The 20795-nt window shown below is 36.3% G+C and overlaps 1 protein-coding gene across 3 annotated transcripts in view; it reads right to left on the bottom strand.

Moving 5' to 3' along the window:
- Positions 1 to 20795, bottom strand: part of LOC128230147 (solute carrier family 35 member F5-like) — an 84084-nt gene that overhangs the window by 7005 nt on the left and 56284 nt on the right. For 2 of the 3 annotated variants that reach the window (XM_052942191.1, XM_052942207.1), the window contains exons 7-11: positions 9976 to 10112; positions 5835 to 6004; positions 2304 to 2482; positions 1832 to 1994; positions 897 to 987 (exon numbers count right to left, since the gene is read on the bottom strand). In XM_052942191.1, the coding sequence (XP_052798151.1) occupies positions 897 to 987; positions 1832 to 1994; positions 2304 to 2482; positions 5835 to 6004; positions 9976 to 10112 (740 nt within the window). The remainder of the gene's footprint in view (positions 1 to 896; positions 988 to 1831; positions 1995 to 2303; positions 2483 to 5834; positions 6005 to 9975; positions 10113 to 20795) is intronic. The other variant, XM_052942199.1, reaches the window with a different exon arrangement.

The raw sequence follows: 20795 nt of genomic DNA, 5'->3' as shown, positions 1-20795 counted from the left end.
GTTTACCTGTCGCAATGTCCTGTGAAGAAGGAAAAGTTTTCGCGTTGTCTGAGATGGAAAAAATGAACCCCTAAATCGTCTCTTAAAACTCTTTGCACTTCCGTATCCTGCCCCGACGATGCTTTCTTCAACAAAAACCGTCAAATGGCGATCCCCTCTGATGACGTTCTTTACCAACGTCAAAAACGTCGTGCCACTCGTCTTCATCTGGATATTTCCTTATTGTCTTCTATGGAATATCATCATTCTCTTAAACGTTAATGCCAGTTAAATACTAATGAACGACACATGTTGCTTCATTTTCACCTCGGCCATCATTATCATAATCTGTGTCCATGTTTTCCCCAATTAAATGCAAAACTTCATCGTCTCGCACTTCCACAAAGTCCGATGACGCCATGTTGTGTCCTAGACTCTGCTTGTAATCAAGTCAGAATATAACAACTTTCAAACGGAAATGACGTAAGAAACTTGAACAGTATATTAGTATGAAGTCAACGTAGTATGTGACATAATATGGCGGAATTTCATAGATAAACATGGAAGAAAAGCATGTTGTAAGAGATACATAAAAAGATTGTAAACGTTAATTTAAGACGGTGTGCCGACCGTGCGTTCCTGTTATTTTACATTCCGTAATTTTGCAATACTCATTAATTTTACAGACCTAAATTTCATACCGTCTATGCAGAATACTTTGAATAAGATATTCATGAATTAAAAAATCATTTGGACGAAAAATATAGAAAATATGTAAGAAGTCCACGTAATTCTGGATCACCCCTCGTATTTGATTATTTCTGTTTAGATAGTCGATTATGCTTGTCCTTACTCATCAATTTAGAAAAATGCCAGATTATCCACTATTTGTAATACTACATTGAAACTAGACGTACATCTTTAAGAAAGACATCAGCAATCATGCTTAATGGTGTCACAAGGCTCAGTGCAGAAGTTGCGATCAATGAAGACGTCAAAAAACAACCCCTGGAATACAAATATCATTGGGTTATTAAGTAGAATAACATTGGAACATCTTGCCGATGGCAATGCTTGTCTGGGTGTTTCCGGACAAACAAGGGGCATTTTTCAACATTTGTTTAAGAATTATTGGCCTTGCTTAACATATGCTTTTTGTCTGGTAACTGGTAAAATGTGAATATCACAGTTTTGAGTTAAGGCCCCGCCCCGTCAGCAAGGCTATCAATATAACTCACTTTTTCTTTAAAAACTGACGAGCCTAATTTTTGAAGGATTTATATGAATGCATTATAACTAAGTTGTTAACAAGTGAACATCTCCATTGAAAATTGGTTCAACAACATAACCATTGTAATAAATTAGATTCTTTGGAAACCTGTTATTAAAACTGATATCGTTGTGAACAACGCATTGAATCTTTGTTACTAATGTATCTCATCCCTAGCTACACATGTATCTCATCCCTAACGACACATGTATCTTTCAAAGCTTTTGCATATTTTTGCAATTCAAAAATAAACTAGGTTTGTCTACCACATAAATCCCAGTTAATTACAAAATAAAGCCAATATTCGTATCTGTACTTATCATGTGACTTTCACATGCTAAATATATACACTAAAACTGGATAACTATTATGCACTATTTTTAAACAGGTAAACTCAGCTGAAACATAACCAAAATATTATTTTAATCTTGTAAAAAGATGTATTATCGTCCTCATACTGGTTTGTATTGACAATTCCGGTCTTGTTTTAAGGAAATACTGTATTTGCTGATTTTTGAACCATCTGTAGTCTAGTCCTTTTAAGATTCTACATATCATAACTGACGTATGTTATTATCTTACCACAACCATAGAAATTCTGAGAGAACAGTGCCAATTAAACCATTGATCAGGATGAATAAACACTGTTCAGTATTTGGCCACTGGAATGATTCAAGGTGGTCTACATAATTCAGCAGTAGAAACACAGGCCACAAACACAACAGGCAGAATAAACCTACAAAACCTGAAACAAAATTCAACATTTAAGTTTTTTTTCAAATAAGTACTATTTTATTACTTTAACCGTGGTTACACACACCAGTAATCATGTGGAAAATTCTATTCCTGAGAATTTAGTTTGATAGATTCAGACCCAGGCAGGATAAATGGACTAAGACCCCTGTTGAACTTGTTTTAAGCCTATAATCAAACTCAGAAGTAATGAATAAAATAAATAAAAGAAATGAACACATCTGATAATTCTAACAATACAACAAATTGAGAAGAACCCAGAAAATTAAGTAATGTTTCCAATAATAAACATTTAACATACCAAAGAAGAGAGGTATATCTAGTTTGTCTTCGTGGTCCACTTTCCTGCGCAGTGCCACAAGGTAAACAGCATAGAGCACCGCGCTAGAGAGAGCCCAGAGGGCTGCGTTTGGAACCTCAGGCTCAAACTGCATGTCAGACATGATCACCAACACTATACCGCCAATACTGAAACACACACTGTTACAGCTACAGCTCCAATACTGAAACCCATGCATTACAGACATAGCTCAAATACTGAAACACATGTCCATACAACTATAGCTCCAATACTGAAACATAGGTCAAACACCTATAGCTCCAATACAGAAACACACATCCATACAGCCATAGCTCCAATACCGAAGCACACATCATTACAGCTATAGCTCCAATATTGAAACACACATCATTACAGCTATAGCTCCAATACAGAAACACATCCATACAACTAAAGCTCCAATACGGAAACACACATCATTAAAACAATAGCTCCAATACTCAAACACACATCATTACAGCTTTAGCTCAAATGCTGAAAACCTGAAAACCACATCATTACAGCTATAGCTCCAATACTGAAACACATGTCATTACAGTTATAGCTCCAATACAGAAACACACATCATTACAGCTATAGCACCAATACTGAAACACATATCCATACAGCCATAGTACCAGTACTTAGGTTATTACAGCTATAGCTCCAATACTGAAACTCACATCATTACAGCTATAGCTCCAATACTCGAACACACATCATTACAGCTATAGCTCCAATACTCAAACACACATCATTACAGCTATAGCTCCAATACTGAAACACACGTCATTACAACTATAGCTTCAATACAGAAACACACATCATTACAGCTATAGCTCAAATACTGAATCACACATCCATACAGCCATAGCTCCAATAATGAAACATAGGTCATTGCAGCTATAGCTACAAGATACTGATACACAGGTCACTACAACTATTATAGTTCCAATACTGAAACACACATCAATACAGCTATAGCTCAAATACTGAAACGCAGTCTTTACAGCTATAGCTCTAATACTTAAACATAGGTCAATACAGCTATAGCTACAATACAGAAACACACATCATTACAGCTATAGCTTCAATACAATAATATATGTTATTACAGCTATAGCTCCAATACAGAAACACAAACCATTACAGCTATAGCTCCAATACAGAAACACAAACCATTAGAGCTATAGCTCAATTACTGAAACACACGTCCATACAACTTTAGCTTCAATATTGAAACACACATACATACAGCTATAGCTCCAATACTGAAACACCGTCATTACAGCTATAGCTCCAATACTGAAACACATGTCATTACAGCTAAAGCTCCAATACTGAAACACACGCCATTACAACTAAAGCTCCAATACTGAAACACACATCCATACAACTATAGCTCCAACACTGAAACACACACGCCATTACAACTAAAGCTCCAATACTGAAACACACATCCATACAACTATAGCTCCAACACTGAAACACACATCCATACAACTATAGCTCCAACACTGAAACACACATCCATACAACTAAAGCTCCAACACTGAAACACACATCCATACAACTAAAGCTCCAATACTGAAACACACATCAATACAACTTTAGCTCCAATACAGAAACACACATCATTACAGCTATAGCTCCAATACTGAAACACACGTCATTACAGCTATAGCGCCAATACTGAAACACACGTCATTACAGCTAAAGCTCCAATACTAAAACACACAACAAAATTCTACTGCAAGTAGGGCTTTTAAAAGTTTGAAATTTTAACTGGTCTGGGGCTGTTGACCCTTCCCCCCTCCCAAATAATTATTATTTTTGTATTTATTTAACCCTTTAGCATATAGGCAAGTGGCCAGATAAAACCTTCCAGGCAATCACGAATTTACTGATAAGCCATCCTTATTTGTATTTGCCCTTTTAGGAAATATTGGAAAAGTGCAAATTTAAAGTATAAATGTCCTTGTATAGGACATTGATAGGACGCAGACAAAAAAATATGTGATCAATCAAGAAAATAACCCATAAAACCTCTAATACCATAGATAGAACTAAGTGAAAATTGTCAAAGCAGAAAAGCGTGTTTGCCAACGATAAAATAATGATGTAATATGTGCCTGAAAGAAACAAAAAAGTCAAATAATAAGTAAACAAGAAATGCCACGAGGTGACAAAATCAGTTTATCAATGATTTACAGAACTTTTTTGTGAGATTCAATTTTTCTGTTTTACCTAGAGGCCCCAAACACAATCCCATGGAATTTCTTCATAAACTCTTCCTACATATCAAGTTTGGTTACAATATGTCTTCCCTAACTCAAGTTATTAAGTACTAACAATTTTTCTATATTAAGCAACAGTGACCTTGACCTTGAGCATGACTGTCCGGGCCCCTACGAAATCCTACAAAAGGTCTCTACAAACTCTTCATTTATAACAAGTTTGGTCACAAAATATCAAAGCTTACTTAAGTTATTCAATACCAACCATTTTTTTATTTATACTAACAGTGACCTTGACCTTGATCCTAAGAGCCAGTTTTACATTTTTGACTGAATATTTGGACAATTTAATGAAATATGCATAGACCGAAATGACAACTGATTTGTCATTGACATTAGATGCCTGAGGCAGGTTTAAGGTTATGACCATTCAAAGTGTGAGGATAGTAGGTACAGTTTCTAATCATGTTCAGATGATGACTGATCTTTACTGATCTTTTCAGATAAACATGTATCCTCTTAGCAGCAGGGAATAAGTAGATAGAATGTAATTTTAATAACCAATATGAGGACCTTGACCTTTCACCTTCACTCTAGTACCTACATAGGGGTCATCTACTGGTCACCCCCAACCTAAATGTCAAGTTTGAGGGCCATGGGTGCAGGCATTGACGAGCTATCACACATACAAGCTTTTTGCGTTCAAGGTCAGCATGACCTTAACCTTTGACCCGATGTCCCCTTAAATCAATAGGGGTCATCTACTGGTCAGGCCCAGCCAAGTTTGAGGGCCATGGGTGCAGCAACTGTCAAAGTATCAGTTATACAACCTTTAAGCATTAAAGGTCACTTTGACCTTGACCTATGATCTGATGACCCTAAAATCAATAGGATTTTCGTCGTATACTGTTTCTCTCGACAAGAATACCGGTTTTAACGTGTATATAACGGGCCACTGCATCTATGAGCCAGGTATTTTGTTTGTAGCTTACGAAGAAGTTTTAATTTTCGACGAGAATTGGTCTTTGTTTACATTTTCGCCGGGTGGACATTCTTCACTTGTTTCATATTACAGTATAGGGTATTTTTGAATTTTGTCAAATCTCGTTTTATGACTATGGCAATGTATTATTTTGGTGATATACATGTTCAAGTATGTATAAAATATAATTTTGGCTAGTTGAAATTATTTATTGTGACTTTAATGAGCCTTTGTCATCAAGCCACTGTGTTTTAATCCATAACAAGATATAAGTTAACACTTTAGAATAGATACCTGAAAAGAACTGCCACCAGTTTGGAGAGGCTGAAGCGATCAACAGCAGAGCCAGGGTAGATGGCAGCACAGATGAGGGTAAACAGAGAAGATGTTGAAGAAAGAACGTTTACAATCCCAACCTCTGTGTCAGCTATGGCTATCTGATACGAGTAGTTGGCAAAAAACCACTGGAAAACAGTGTAATTCTTATCAACAATACATTCATATACATTAGAATTTGCATAATATTCCTTGTAAAATTGTGACAGAATATTGTGCTAAGTATAATAAATTTCATCAAGAGAATGTTTGATAATGATATTTATTGCATGTCACTTTTTTGCACAAGGTAATACCTGAAAAAAATAAATGCTAAAACGCGTTGTTTTTTATATATGTTGACAGTGTTAACACTGTTTGAGTACAAAACGTAGGGCGATACTATTTCCCGGTCCCAGACTCATCTGGTATCGGTCTCCTCCGGTCTCTGTTTTCCAAATTTTATAGTAGCTATCGGGCGTGATCGAGAAGGTGTGAAAGACCGCAGGGGGTAATAGGATTACAAAAGATTACAGTTGATTAAAACATGAGATATTTGATGAAAATTATGTCACCATTTATTTCATATTTTATATCAATAAAACAAAAAATAAATTAAGGCAAAGATAAAAACAGAGTATATGCACATGCACTAAAATTAATATCATAAATAACACACACATTGTGTGGGTTTTTTCATATTAAATTCAGTATAAGTATACCATTGATAATAGTAATACAAAAAGAAACAATGCATAAATAAATGAAAATCATATTTTGTAATATAACTCGGTACTTAAGGAATTCTATTATTTTTGTTTTGTTTAACTATTGATTTTGTTGCAGCAGATGCACTGCCACGACCAGTTGTCTTATGTACTTCTGCCAACTGATCGTCTATTTTTAATTTTTATGCCAACGCATTTCGTATGGAATCTTTTCCTGCATGTTCTATTTTCGCAAAAAAACTAAAATATCAACGAATTCTGGCATTTCACATGAACAGAATATTTTTATTTTGAAAGTCTTAGGGATCGCGACTTTTCATTTTCTTTATGAAACAATTTTTTTTTATTTTCTAGACAGCTGACAGTTCCCTCATTTCAGTTACAATGAAATTGACATTTGTATTTACATAACCATTCTTGTCACAAAATTCTACAGCATTAGCAATTGCAAAGACACCACAGGCATGTACATTTGGTTGTTGAAGAACTCGTGGAACTTTAATCATAAGCTGAGATTTCTTACTTTTTATTAATCAGTAGCATCGTAGTTCCACTGATCATGACAACTTTTAATAAAGATTCTTGTATCTTGTAAGTTTTATTTCATTTGTAAAATAGCCTTCCGAATATTTCAGAAGTTTATTTATTATTATTTTATTTTGTCAAGGAACTCTTCAAAACAGGTTAATGACAATACACAATAATGTCATACCATGAGAAAAGGTGTAAATGCCTTATACAACGCGTGTCAGAGATGAGCAAATGTCCCCCGTTAAGGACATGATAAACAGATTAGCCAGTTTTATTACACACGCACGGCTACTGTTCGGTTCGTACCCTAAAAATATTGTTTTTTATTATAAAGGCAATTTTATAGAATAAATGATTGTTATGCAAAGGCTCAAATAAAGTTTAGAAATAACACAATAATAACATATAACCAAATTAAAAAATATTTAAAATAAATATTTTCAGATTTCTTAAACAGTTAGAGATTTATTGCAAACTTCAAGTTGACAGATAAAATAATTATATTCTGCTAAAGTTGTGTAATAATGACGAAGGTATTCAAATGTATTCAATGTTAGCGAATAGCACAAAATTTTAAATGAAAAATGGAGACATAATGTGTTGATTACTTAAGAATGGCGCAACTTCAAATTAACACTCTTCATCTAGTAGCTTTAATGTCTTAGCACACGCATACTTACTATAATAGGATGTTATAACATTGCAACTATTAGCTCCAGAAAATGTGTTTGTGTATTTTTCTCCATTCATTGATTTAAGTGTTAACATGCTATGAACATTGTATAATGTATAACGCAATAAGCATATTGTATCGTATTGAAATGAGTCGGATATGCAAACATGGAAACTTTTTCAATTGTAATCATTAATGCTTAAACAATATAATGTTTTGGGTAAACAAAAGAGGAAGAACAATATATACACCTCAACTCCCATTCCTTAAATGAACTGCCTTTCGGCAATTGCGTTCATCAATCGATGAACGCAACATCTTCGGATATGTTCGGATCGTAATTCATTGCATAACAATATACATGAAGCTATTGATCTTGTTATTGGTTGTATTGTGTCTGCAGGTCCCGTAAAATATAGATCAACATTTTTAAAAGTGTTAGTTTATTATATTTTAAATATAATGGTACTAGAAGTGTTTCAATTTTACGTTTTAAAGTGATTTCAAATGGTTGATATTTTCCCGCGTTATTGTGACATCATTTGAAAAAAATGTTTCCGGTTATAGTCGGGTCGTTCTATTTACAGAATGGGTAAGAACGGATTACTAGGTTTTCTTAAATGAAATGAAGAATTTTTTAAACAATTCTTGAATGAAATAATGAACTATTGGTGTAAATATAAGGAATGAATTGCGGGGTTGATGTCATTATCGGGGATATGAACGCAATTGGGTTGGTCAAAGTACGCGTGGAGTCCTTCGGACTCCACACACATTCACCAACCCAATTGCGTTCATACCCCGATAATGACATCAACCCCGATATTCATTCCTTAAATAAACCACCTTTGACCTATCATGATTTAAAAGGTGCATTTTTAAGTTACATTGTACTTCATACTCTAGCCGTCCTCAATCTTTTATGTAAAAAAAAAACATGAGCATTTTTATTGCCATCGCATCTTTCTCCACACCTTTGACACGAATTGCATAAATAGTTTAGACCTATAACAAATTGCATTTATTAAGACATAATGTTTATATATTTTATTCCATTTTGTTACATACAGTACACTCAACGAGTTAGACCCACTTTCCGTTTCCCTCTGCGGATTTTTGCTATCGCGGCCAACACAATGATTTTATCAACTGTCCGCGTTCCTCGGAGTTTGAATTTAAGGCCCTCGGAGGGTGATCAGTCGACCGAAGAATAACAAACTCGGCGTTCCTTGGAGGGGTTAACTCCACGAAACTCTGCGGACACTTGATAAGAATCTACGCTAAAGTTATTTTATTTTATTAAAATTTTCAACCGATTATGATGGCTCCAGTAAATTGCTATTATTCTTTTTCCTCTGCCCATTTTGCATAAAGTTAGCTTACCACAAGAATGCAGTCGTATTTCACTAGTTGCACATGCATCTTATAAACGTGATTTTGCTAATGACTGATAAACACATTTCATCCGAGAAATTCTAGGTTACACATTTTCGGAAAATCAGTAGGTCAAACACGTGTACAAAGTTCACAGCGCATGGTTTTGAAGGCCTTCTTGCCTGTTTTCTGTGGAAAATTCCATTAAACGTCATAGCTATTTTTAACCACCAATAATAAATAGTATATTCTACATTGTATTGATCACGCGCTAGACGTCAGAGGTCATGGTTCAGAATCGTGTAAATAGTCGGCTGCTTTATGATGCAATAAAATTAGTGGATATACTTTAATGATTCAATGTTAATTATTCAAGACAATATTCAATTGGCGTTTACGGACAAAAATATAAATTAAACATTGGTACATGTAAGAATCTTTTACGCTTAACAATGTACATAAGCATAAAAATAAATAACTTCTAAACAAGAATGATTTCTTGCTTATCTGATTAGACTCGGAGTTTCGCCGCGGGATCATAAAATCGGACGATTCTCAACCAACGCTATTGTTCATATTAAACTCCGACGAAACACGCAATCAACGACTTTATCCCTCGGAGTGAGGGAGGAAAGTGGGTCTAACTCATTGAATGTACTGTATAAAAACAAATAAGATTGTCAAATTAGTTTAACAAACATCGGCAACACAATCTGTTGCCTGGCGCCATAAGTTATGAACCAGGAATTATGAGACCGGATGAGACCGGATTTTACAAGGAGAAACCGGGAAATAGTATCGCCCCAAAACGTACCAGGAAAGAGAACATGAAGGCAAGCTTGGCCACCTGGGTAACTGTAAGCTTGCTGAGAGCCCGCAGTCTTATCTCCTCAGCACGCTGGGCTGCAGTGAAGGACAGTCGCGCTATCACCTGCTCCTCAGCATACACATCTGTAAACACACATATCACATATAGACATATATATATATATATATATATATATATATATATATAATGTAGAAAAGCACATCACATACACACATCTGTAAACATACAAATCATTCAGATCTGTGACCAGACACATCACACAAGTTAACATCACACATCTGTCAACACATATCAACAAATTTGAAATTTAAATTATTTTCATCCCTAATTTGGTACACTTGTAGGTGATGTGCTATTCAGAGAATTGTGGAAGGTGTTGAAACTTTGATGTTAATAAAATCAGTTTTAAAATAAAATTTTGAAGGATTTATAAGACTAGAATTACAGGAAGTGGATTGTTGCCTGTTTTAATCGCCCATCATAGTCAAACCTATTATAAGGCCATTTCAATTGTAAAAGCAGTAATTGTACAGCGCAACTGAGGCAATTTATCACACAATCAAACTTGACTGAAAAATTATGCCTACAAGAACTTATTAGGTAATAACAACCAAAGTTATTGTCTGCACAAGCCTATATATGTATAAACCTTTTATTTTCCAATGTAAAGAGGGCGAAACTCCAGGAGTTACTGTGTTGATAAACCAAACAATCAAACTTGTAACCTAACCACAAACACTGTCAGAAAGTTTCATCATGATTGAATACATAACATAACATATAGTTTATTGTAATCTAAACTCTCGCTCAATAGTCAAGTGTCGACCCTTTTCGATCATCAGGGGTGACTTGAGCACCTAAAGTTGGACAAGTGTCTTTCCAATATATATATGATAGATAAATCACATGATAAATATCGTACAGGATCAAGAGCAGTTTTGAAATGTTTGTAATGGGCTGCTTTAGGTGAAGCCTCTATATATGAATACAATTGTTGCACAGCACAATCATTAAATAGCCTTAAGAAATGCTCTTGGTTTCCAATCTCTTGTGAAATCCAAAGCTGTTCTCAAATAATAATTTTTTCACACTTGTTGCCCATGTTGTACAAACTGATTCATCCAGTGATTTAAGCATAAGAAAACTGGTATGGATAACAGTTTTCTGGCATGTGTATCAGTTTTAACCAGTACATAATGCAACGTGTTGTATATTGTATGGACATATGATAGGGTTTTTTCCACACTGACTTAATGCAAAAAAGTTAGCAACAGACTAGTTTAAACCATAAATCCATTAACAGAATTCTATATGGACTTTCTCCATACATTTAGAATAATGGTATCCCCATATATCGGCACAATAACACAAAATAGGTTGTACAATTGAGTCAAACAATTTAAAAGCATCTTTCGGGTGTAAATAACCAAAATGTTTTTTGAAATCTTAATATACGAGGGTTGATCCAGAATTACGTGGACTTTTTAAATAATTCAAATAAAATAATTCAAATATAGTTGCTAATAGAACATAGAAAATTCACATAGAATACATATAACATATCTGGTATAATTCCTGAAATTTTCAGAACAAAAAATATTTTTTTTGCTGAATTACAATGCATTAACGACATATGGTTAAACTCGACCGGCACAGTCCAATGACGTTAGTGACGTTGCGCTCATAAAGTGTCACATTTTCTCAAAGTATTTCCCACCAACACTGACACACTTTTCATGGCGCGTAATCCACTGCGTATAAACATTTGAATACCACTCTTTAAAAGACGTGGCTATCGCATTATGCACATTAAATATTTTCGTAGATAAATGTGGAATAAAAGCGTGTCGTGAAAGATACATAAAATGTTTGTAAACGCAGATTTAGGACGGTGCGCCGACCATGCGTTCCTGTTATTTTTCAAAACTCATTAAATTCACAGATCTAAAATTCATATCATCTATGCAGAACACTTTGAAAAAAATATTCATGAATTTTTTAAATGATTTAGACTACAAATATACAAAATATATAAGAAGTCCACGTAATTCTGGATCACCCCTCGTATTTGTTATGGCTTTGGTCGCCTGTTTCGCTAGTGTTTCCCTAGTCAGTGTCCAGGACAGCTTTGAAGTGAAAAACGCTCCAATGTATTTATACTGGGATACAACTTCCAATTAAATTAGTACCAGTTTTCGTAATGTCCTAAATACCACTGTTTCGGAAAACCATAATGTTTGACTTGTCAGTATTAAGTTCAATACCAGTATCTGCACAGAATGATTCAATAAGGGTGATTGGTGTTTGTAAGTTTATAGCTGTGTCTGCGAAACTCGATACCGTTGGCAAACATTAGAGCGTATAAGTTACCAATTTTGCCAGTTACAAATATCCCATTTGTATAACTAGCCGTAAGGTAGAGAACAAAGTCATTCATAAACAATGAGAATATTACTGGTGATGACACACAGAACTGCTTTGTACCATTATATATTTATCTGCACTAGACTGAGACATAAACTTACCATGTTTAAACTTAAAAGAGGCATGTCTAGATTTACTACTGCGATTCACCTCATGATAGAACAGAGACATATGCTCACAAACACTGTCACCATGTTTCATCATGATTGAATTATAAATATTTAAACAAGAGCACCGCGAAACGGAGCATTATACGCCCGAGGAAGATTCGGCTTGAGGTCCTTTTAATGTAGTGATGATTTGTATAAAGTTATTTGAAAATCGCTTTATTAGTTACCAAGTTATGGCCCGGACACGGAATTGCTAACGGACGAGTAACAAAGATGTGGCCCGAACACAGAATTGCTAACGCCCCCCATGGTGATTTTAGTCTTTGAGGTATAGACCTGGGAATTGCGCGCGACACATCCTTTTAATGTAGTGATGATTTGTATAAAGTTATTTGAAAATCGCTTTATTAGTTACCAAGTTATGGCCCGGACACGGAATTGCTAACGGACGAGTTACAAAGATGTGGCCCGGACACAGAATTGCTAACGCCCCCCCATGGTGATTCTAGTCTTTGAGTTATGGCCTGGACATGGAATTGCTAACGTCCCCCCACCATGGTGATTCTAGACTTTGAGGTATGGACCTGGAAATTGCATGTGACACATCCTTTTAATGTAGTGATGATTTGTATAAAGTTATTTGAAAATCACTTTATTAGTAACAAAGATGTGGCCCGGACACAGAATTGCTAACGCCCCCCCCCCCCCATGGTGATTCTAGTCTTTGAGGTATGGACCTGGAAATTGCGCGCGACACATCCTTTTTATGATGATTTAGTGATGATTTGTATAAAGTTATTTGAAAATCGCTTTATTAGTTACCAAGTTATGGCCCGGAAACAGAATTTTTAACGCCCCCCCCCCCCATGTTGATTCTAGTCTTTGAGGTATGGACCTGGAAATTGCGCGCGACACATCCTTTTAATGTAATGATGCTTTGTATAAAGTTATTTGAAAATGACTTTATTAGTGACAAAGTTGTTACGCCCCCCCATGGTGATTCTAGTCTTTGTAGTATGGACTTGGAAATTGCGTGCGACACATCCTTTTAATGTAGTGATGATTTGTATAAAGTTATTTGAAAATCGCTTTATTAGTTACCAAGTTATGGCCCGGACAAGGAATTGCTAACGGACGAGTAACAAAGATGTGGCCCGGAAACAGAATTGCTAACGCACCCCCATGGTGATTCTAGTCTTTGAGGTATGGACCTGGAAATTGCGCGCGACACATCCTTTTAATGTAGTGATGATTTGTATAAAGTTATTTGAAAATCGCTTTATTAGTTACCAAGTTATGGCCCGGACACGGAATTGCTAACGGACGAGTTACAAAGAATGGCCCGGACACAGAATTGCTAATGCCCCCCATTGGTGATTCTAGTCTTTGAGTTATGGCCTGGACATGGAATTGCTAACGTCCCCCCCATGGTGATTCTAGACTTTGAGGTATGGACCTGGAAATTGCATGTGACACATCCTTTTAATGTAGTGATGATTTGTATAAAGTTATTTGAAAATCACTTTATTAGAAACAAAGATGTGGCCCGGACACAGAATTGCTAACGCCCCCCCATGGTGATTCTAGTCTTTGAGGTATGGACCTGGAAATTGCGAGCGACACATCCTTTTAATGTAATGATGCTTTGTATAAGGTTATTTGAAAATCGCTTTATTAGTTACCAAGTTATGGCCCGGAAACAGAATTGCTAACGCCCCCCCATGGTGATTCTAGTCTTTGTAGTATGGACTTGGAAATTGCGTGCGACACATCCTTTTAATGTAATGATACTTTGTATAAAGTTATTTGAAAATGACTTTATTAGTGACAAAGTTGTGGCCCGGACACGGAATTGCTAACGCACCCCCATGGTGATTCTAGTCTTTGAGGTATGGACCTGGAAATTGCGCGCGACAAATCCTTTTAATGTAGTGATGATTTGTATAAAGTTATTTGAAAATCGCTTTATTAGTTACCAAGTTATGGCCCGGACACGGAATTGCTAACGGACGGACAGACGGACAGACAGACGGACAGACGATGGAGGCCATAACATAATACGACCCTTCGGGAGTATAAAAAGGAAACCCTAATAATGTTACACGGAATGAGGACATTCTGGTGGACTATATGTATTTCCTGCATCACTGATTCAAAATTTGAAGCCATTATAGCCCTTCCCTAAATATGCCACCAACTTCCACCAAATAGCATTGATTTGGGGTGGCATTTGGTAAAAATGGGTGGCACTTGGTGGAATACCAAGAACTTCACCAACTGCCACAAAATTTCCACCTAACTGGAGGTGGCATTTGGTGTAAAATTGAACATGAGTTGCTGTTCATGCTGCTGTTTAAGCATCATTACATTTGCTACTTTTTAAAACTAACTGGTAACACTACTGTTGTGGATTTTTCCCATTACTACTATAACTACATGTCCTACTACTCTTCATCATGTTGCTGGTTCTATTGATGAACATTTAATATGATGTTGGTGGTTCTATTGATGATTCTTACGATGGTGGTGGTGGTGATTATGATCATTTTGGTGGTAGTGTTGGTGGTTGATTTTGATAATTGTGGTGTTGATGGTGGTTGATTGTGATGATGATGATGATGATGATGATGATGATGATGATGATGATGATGATGATGATGATGATGATGATGATATTTAAATATTACAAAAACTTTAAACGATGACTGACCTCATAGTTTAATCATATTTTATTAGCTAATACTTTAATTTACAAGAACTAAGTGCTAAAAGGGTGAAATAAACAATATCAAATGCCAGTCAAGAAAAGATGTATAAGATGTATATGATCTATAGGGTGTGTGTGTGATTAAGAAAAACAGTTGAGGTATTGTCAAAGCCTTGGTGTTATTGATGTTATTGGTTGAAAAAATAAAGATATTCAAGTGAATCTTGCTGTACACTTGTTTGTAAAGACATTTGTACACAAAGTATATCCAGGCCCATATTTCTGGCTTTAATTGTAGAACAAATAACATTCTTCTGTGAGGCAAACCCTGTTATTTTGAACAAATTTACTAATATGTTCCCTTTTTCAGAAAGAAATATGAATAGAGGACTTCTATAGCAGAAGTATAGCCAAACTTGCAGAAAACAACAATCCAATGTGCCTCACTAAAGAAAAGAAACAGGTAATTTATTTCAATATTCAAAATGCCAATAGTTAAATTAACGTTTTACCTTGTCTATAAGGGGAATTTCTTTCAGTATTGTCAAAGCTAAAACAACAGTTCTTGTTGAACATATTTGCAATGATTTAATGTGTTAGACTGGATTCTAATATTTTGTTGTATCATTTTTTTTTATAATATTTGGTATTAATCTGGCTAGGCCCAAAGCTCAAGATAAATATTAAAGAATATGTTTATAATGGTGTCATTTTATTTATGCATCTAATTTTACAAATAAATTTTGAATAATGACATGCTAATGAAACCTTCACTCCATATGTAGAATTGCAGACAGGCCTTCACCATCAACTGTGATCCTTTTATTTGTATTTTTGTGTACATATTTTTGTTCATAGTTTGTTGTATGCATACTTCATAATCCCATGATTTTATTTTCACCAAGTGCCATGTAATTTCCACCAAGTGCCACATTGGCGTGGCGTGGCATTTGGTGAAAAAAAAAAGATCAAAGAAATTGAACGTGGCATTTGATGAAAAATTGGTGGAAAACATTCCAATAATCCACCAACTCCCACGTTGGGGTGGCATTTGGTGTAAAACTTTGCAATACCCCACCAAATGCCACGTTTGGATGGCATTTCCACATTTTGAAAACAATTCCACCAAATGCCACGTGACAGTACCATTATTAAAAACTTTTCGATACTCTACCAACTGCCACATTGGGGTGGCATTTGGTGAAAAAAAATGCAATGTGACATTTGGTGGGAAAGGTTACAATATTCCACCAACTGCCACATTGGGGTGGCATTTGGTGAAACAAAAGCTGTCGTAAGACAGCGCGCTCAACTACGCCACTTTGACTTAGAAGTGAATACAATAACAATGTAATATGTGCCTGTCAAAACCAATAAAACAATCAAATTGAAAAGTGAACAAGAATCGCGATGTGACAAATCCAGGTTTTTAACCCTTTAGCGCATGTATACGAGATAGGCCGACATAGCTCATTAGCAGATGTATACGCATCTGGCCGACCGTATCCATTACTGGATGTAAACGCATGGCCCGCATATTTCAATAGGGTCATTTCAATATTTCAATTTGGCATCTTTCTTTTTGTAAACAATATCCCGGATGTTAATAAAATTAAAGTTTAACCTTTTGTGTATTGATTTTCCCTTGAAAATATGTCTGCTAAATTGAGAAGGTGTTTATGCTCCCAATCAGAGGTGTGATATCCCATTGTGACTTAATAAGACCACGAGCTGAGTACTGTATGGAATTTCCACCAAATTCATTGATGGGTAAATCATTAAATATATTATGTCAGTTCAGTTTACCATTAAAATCAATTGAGATTATATTTACTTAAAGGTAATATTTTGTTTACAAACAAAAGAAACAATTAGTAAATGAGAAAATGATGGGTAAATTTTCTGTGAAGCTGATATAATGTCCATCATAGTTTTGGCTGTAAAATAGGTCATGTGCAAGCGTTTTGTTTGATCTAGATCTTTTTATTCATACCGGAAAATCATTTATCGGCTTTCTTTTTTGTAAACAATTTTATGAGGGGGTAATAAAGTTAAACAGACACCTTGGACTGGATCTCTCAGCTGGATGACACCGGATATTCCTGACATATTTCTGTGTATTATACACAAGAACATAAATTGTCGGCTTTTTAATCCAGATGGGTCTTTTTTATGATAGGGGTAACAAGAGCTGTCACAGTATGTGACGAATGCCCCCGAATGTGACATTGACCTACGAACAAGGTCAGTACATGAAAAGTTTATCTTGCCTTTATGTGTCAAATACATATGGCAAGTTATTTTAAATTGCCTCTGAACATAAAAAAATACCACCCATACTTGACAACCTACACTGTTATGTCCTTATATTCAGAATTCCCTTGTGAATAAACACTTAGTGTATCTTTCACCTTAGAGGTAGGGACATGGGTCTTGCACACGACATGTTGTCTTCGTATGTGGAACACATGTAGCAAGTGATTTTAAAATCTGTCCATACAAGGGAAAGTAACAGCCCTGACACGACAACCTATACTCTATGTCCTTATATGCAGCACTCCATTGTGAATAAACACTAAGTGTGACCTTGACCTTTGAGGTAGGGACACGGGTCTTGCACGCGACACGTCGTCTTGGTATGTGGAACACATGTGTCAAGTTTTTTTAAAATCTGTCCATACAAGGGAAAGTTACAGCCTGGACACGACAACCTATACTCTATGTCCTTATATGCAGCACTCCAGTGTGAATAAACACTATGTGTGACCTTGACCTTTGAGGCAGGGACACGGGTCTTGCACACAACAAGTCGTCTTGGTATGTGGAACACATGTGGCAAGTTATTTTAAAATCTGTCCATACAAGAGAAAGTTACAGCCCAGACATGACAACCTATACTCTATGTCCTTATATGCATCACTCCATTGTGAATAAACACTAAGTGTGACCTTGACCTTTGAGGTAAGGACAAGGGTCTTGCAGGCGACACGTCGTCTTGGTATGTGGAACACATGTGGCAAGTTATTTTAAAATCTGTCCATACAAGGGAAAGTAACAGCCCTGACACGACAACCTATACTCTATGTCCTTATATGCAGCACTCCATTGTGAATAAACACTAAGTGTGACCTTGACCTTTGAGGTAGGGACACGGGTCTTGCATGCGACACGTCGTCTTGGTATGTGGAACACATGTGTCAAGTTTTTTTAAAATCTGTCCATACAAGGGAAAGTTACAGCCCGGACACGACATCCTATACTCTATGTCCTTATATGCAGCACTCCATTGTGAATAAACACTATGTGTGACCTTGACCTTTGAGGCAGGGACACGGGTCTTACACACGACACGTCGTCTTGGTATGTGGAACACATGTGGCAAGTTATTTTAAAATCTGTCCATACAAGAGAAAGTTACAGCCCGGACACGACAACCTATACTCTATGTCCTTATATGCAGCACTCCATTGTGAATAAACACTAAGTGTGACCTTGACCTTTGAGGTAGGGGCACGGGTCTTGCAGGCGACACGTCGTCTTGGTATGTGGAACACATGTGGCAAGTTATTTTAAAATCTGTCCATACAAGGGAAAGTTACAGCCCGGACACGACAACCTATACTCTATGTCGTTATATGCAGCACTCCATTGTAAATAAACTCTAAGTGTGACCTTGACCTTTGAGGCAGGGACACGGGTCTTACACGCGACACGTCGTCTTGATATGTGGAACACATTTGGCAAGTGATTTTAAAATCTGTCCATACAAGGGAAAGTTACAGCCCGGACACGACAACCTATACTCTATGTCCTTATATGCAGCACTCCATTGTAAATAAACACTAAGTGTGACCTTGACCTTTGAGGTAGGGACACGGGTCTTGCACACGACACGTCATCTTGGTATGTGGAACACATGTGGCAAGTTATTTTAAAATCTGTCCATACAAGAGAAAGTTACAGCCCGGACACGACAACCTATACTCTATGTCATTATATGCAGCACTCCATTGTGAATAAACACTAAGTGTGACCTTGACCTTTGAGGTAGGGACACGGGTCTTACACGCGACACGTCGTCTTGGTATGTGGAACACATGTGGCAAGTTATTTTAAAATCTGTCCATACAAGGGAAAGTTACAGCCCGGACACGACAACCTGTACTCTATATCCTTATATGCAGCACTCCATTGTGAATAAACACTAAGTGTGACCTTGACCTTTGAGGTAGGGACATGGGTCTTGCACGCGACACGTCGTCTTGGTATGTGGTACACATGTGGCAAGTGATTTTAAAATCTGTCCATACAAGAGAAAGTTACAGCCCGGACACGACAACCTATACTCTATGTCCTTATATGCAGCACTCCATTGTGAATAAACACTAAGTGTGTCCTTGACCTTTGAGGTAGGGACACGAGTCTTGCACGCCACATGTCGTCTTGGTATGTGGAACACATGTGGCAAGTTATTTTAAAATCTGTCCATACAAGGGAAAGTTACAGAGCCGGACGGACGGACGGACGGACGGACGGACGGACGGACGGACGGACGGACGGACGGACGGTGCGATTTTAATATGCCCACCTTCGGGGGCATAATAAAAATTAGATCGATCCCAGCATTTTATTACCCTTTGATTTAATGCAATTATGACATTTCAAAGAAATGTTACAATTCCATCTTGAAAATACATTCACAGCTGAAATAAAATAATGTAATATTTCATCATTGACACCATTTATTAGATAATTTAATTATCTATAAAAAATGTATTCACATAAAAAAGATTTGGACACAATTATTTGGAGTAACATTGATTTTAAGGTCATACTGCTGTATTCATTTTCTCATTTTCAAATATCCAGAAAAGTACCTATACAGATAAGGACTGCTTATCAGTAAGATGGCTATTGACTGGGAGGTGTAATCTGGCCACTTGTCTATGTGCTAAAGGGTTATAATGATTGGCAGAAGAGATTCAGTTTCAACTGCTTTCTTCTATTTTTAGTAATAGTGACCTTGATTTTATGGGCCCCAAACACAATCCCATGGAAGTCCTCCATAAACTCTTCCTACATATCAAGTTTGGTCCCAGTATGTCAACCATAACTGAAACAGTAATCTATTTTTAGTAACAGTGACTTTGACCCTAGGGGGCCGAAAGGCAATCCATGAAAGCTCTGCATAAACTTGTCCTATATACCAAGTTTGGCCACACTATGTCAACCTTTACTAGAGTTATTATTTCTATTTTTAGCAACAGTAACCTTGACCTTGATCCTAGGGGCTTCAAACACATTCTCATAAAAGGTCTCCATAAACACTTCTTATATACCAAGTTTGGTATATTTATGTCACACCTTGCTAAAATTATTCGATACATAATGTGACTTTGACCCTGCCCTCCTACCAGCCCACCCGAACAATGACGCAAGTCATTCAAATAACTTGTTTTCCCATTATGAAAATGTGGTTAAGAATATAAAAATGTGCCTTTCAAAAGATATTAAAAGAAAAATTGAAAAAAAAAAACATTCAAGGGCCATAATTTGTATTAAGG

The sequence above is a fragment of the Mya arenaria genome, chromosome 1 (assembly GCF_026914265.1).
Source record: "Mya arenaria isolate MELC-2E11 chromosome 1, ASM2691426v1".
NCBI lineage: Eukaryota > Metazoa > Mollusca > Bivalvia > Myida > Myidae > Mya > Mya arenaria.
Note: the sequence above shows the minus strand (reverse complement) of the source record. Positions and strands in the feature narration are given on the sequence as shown.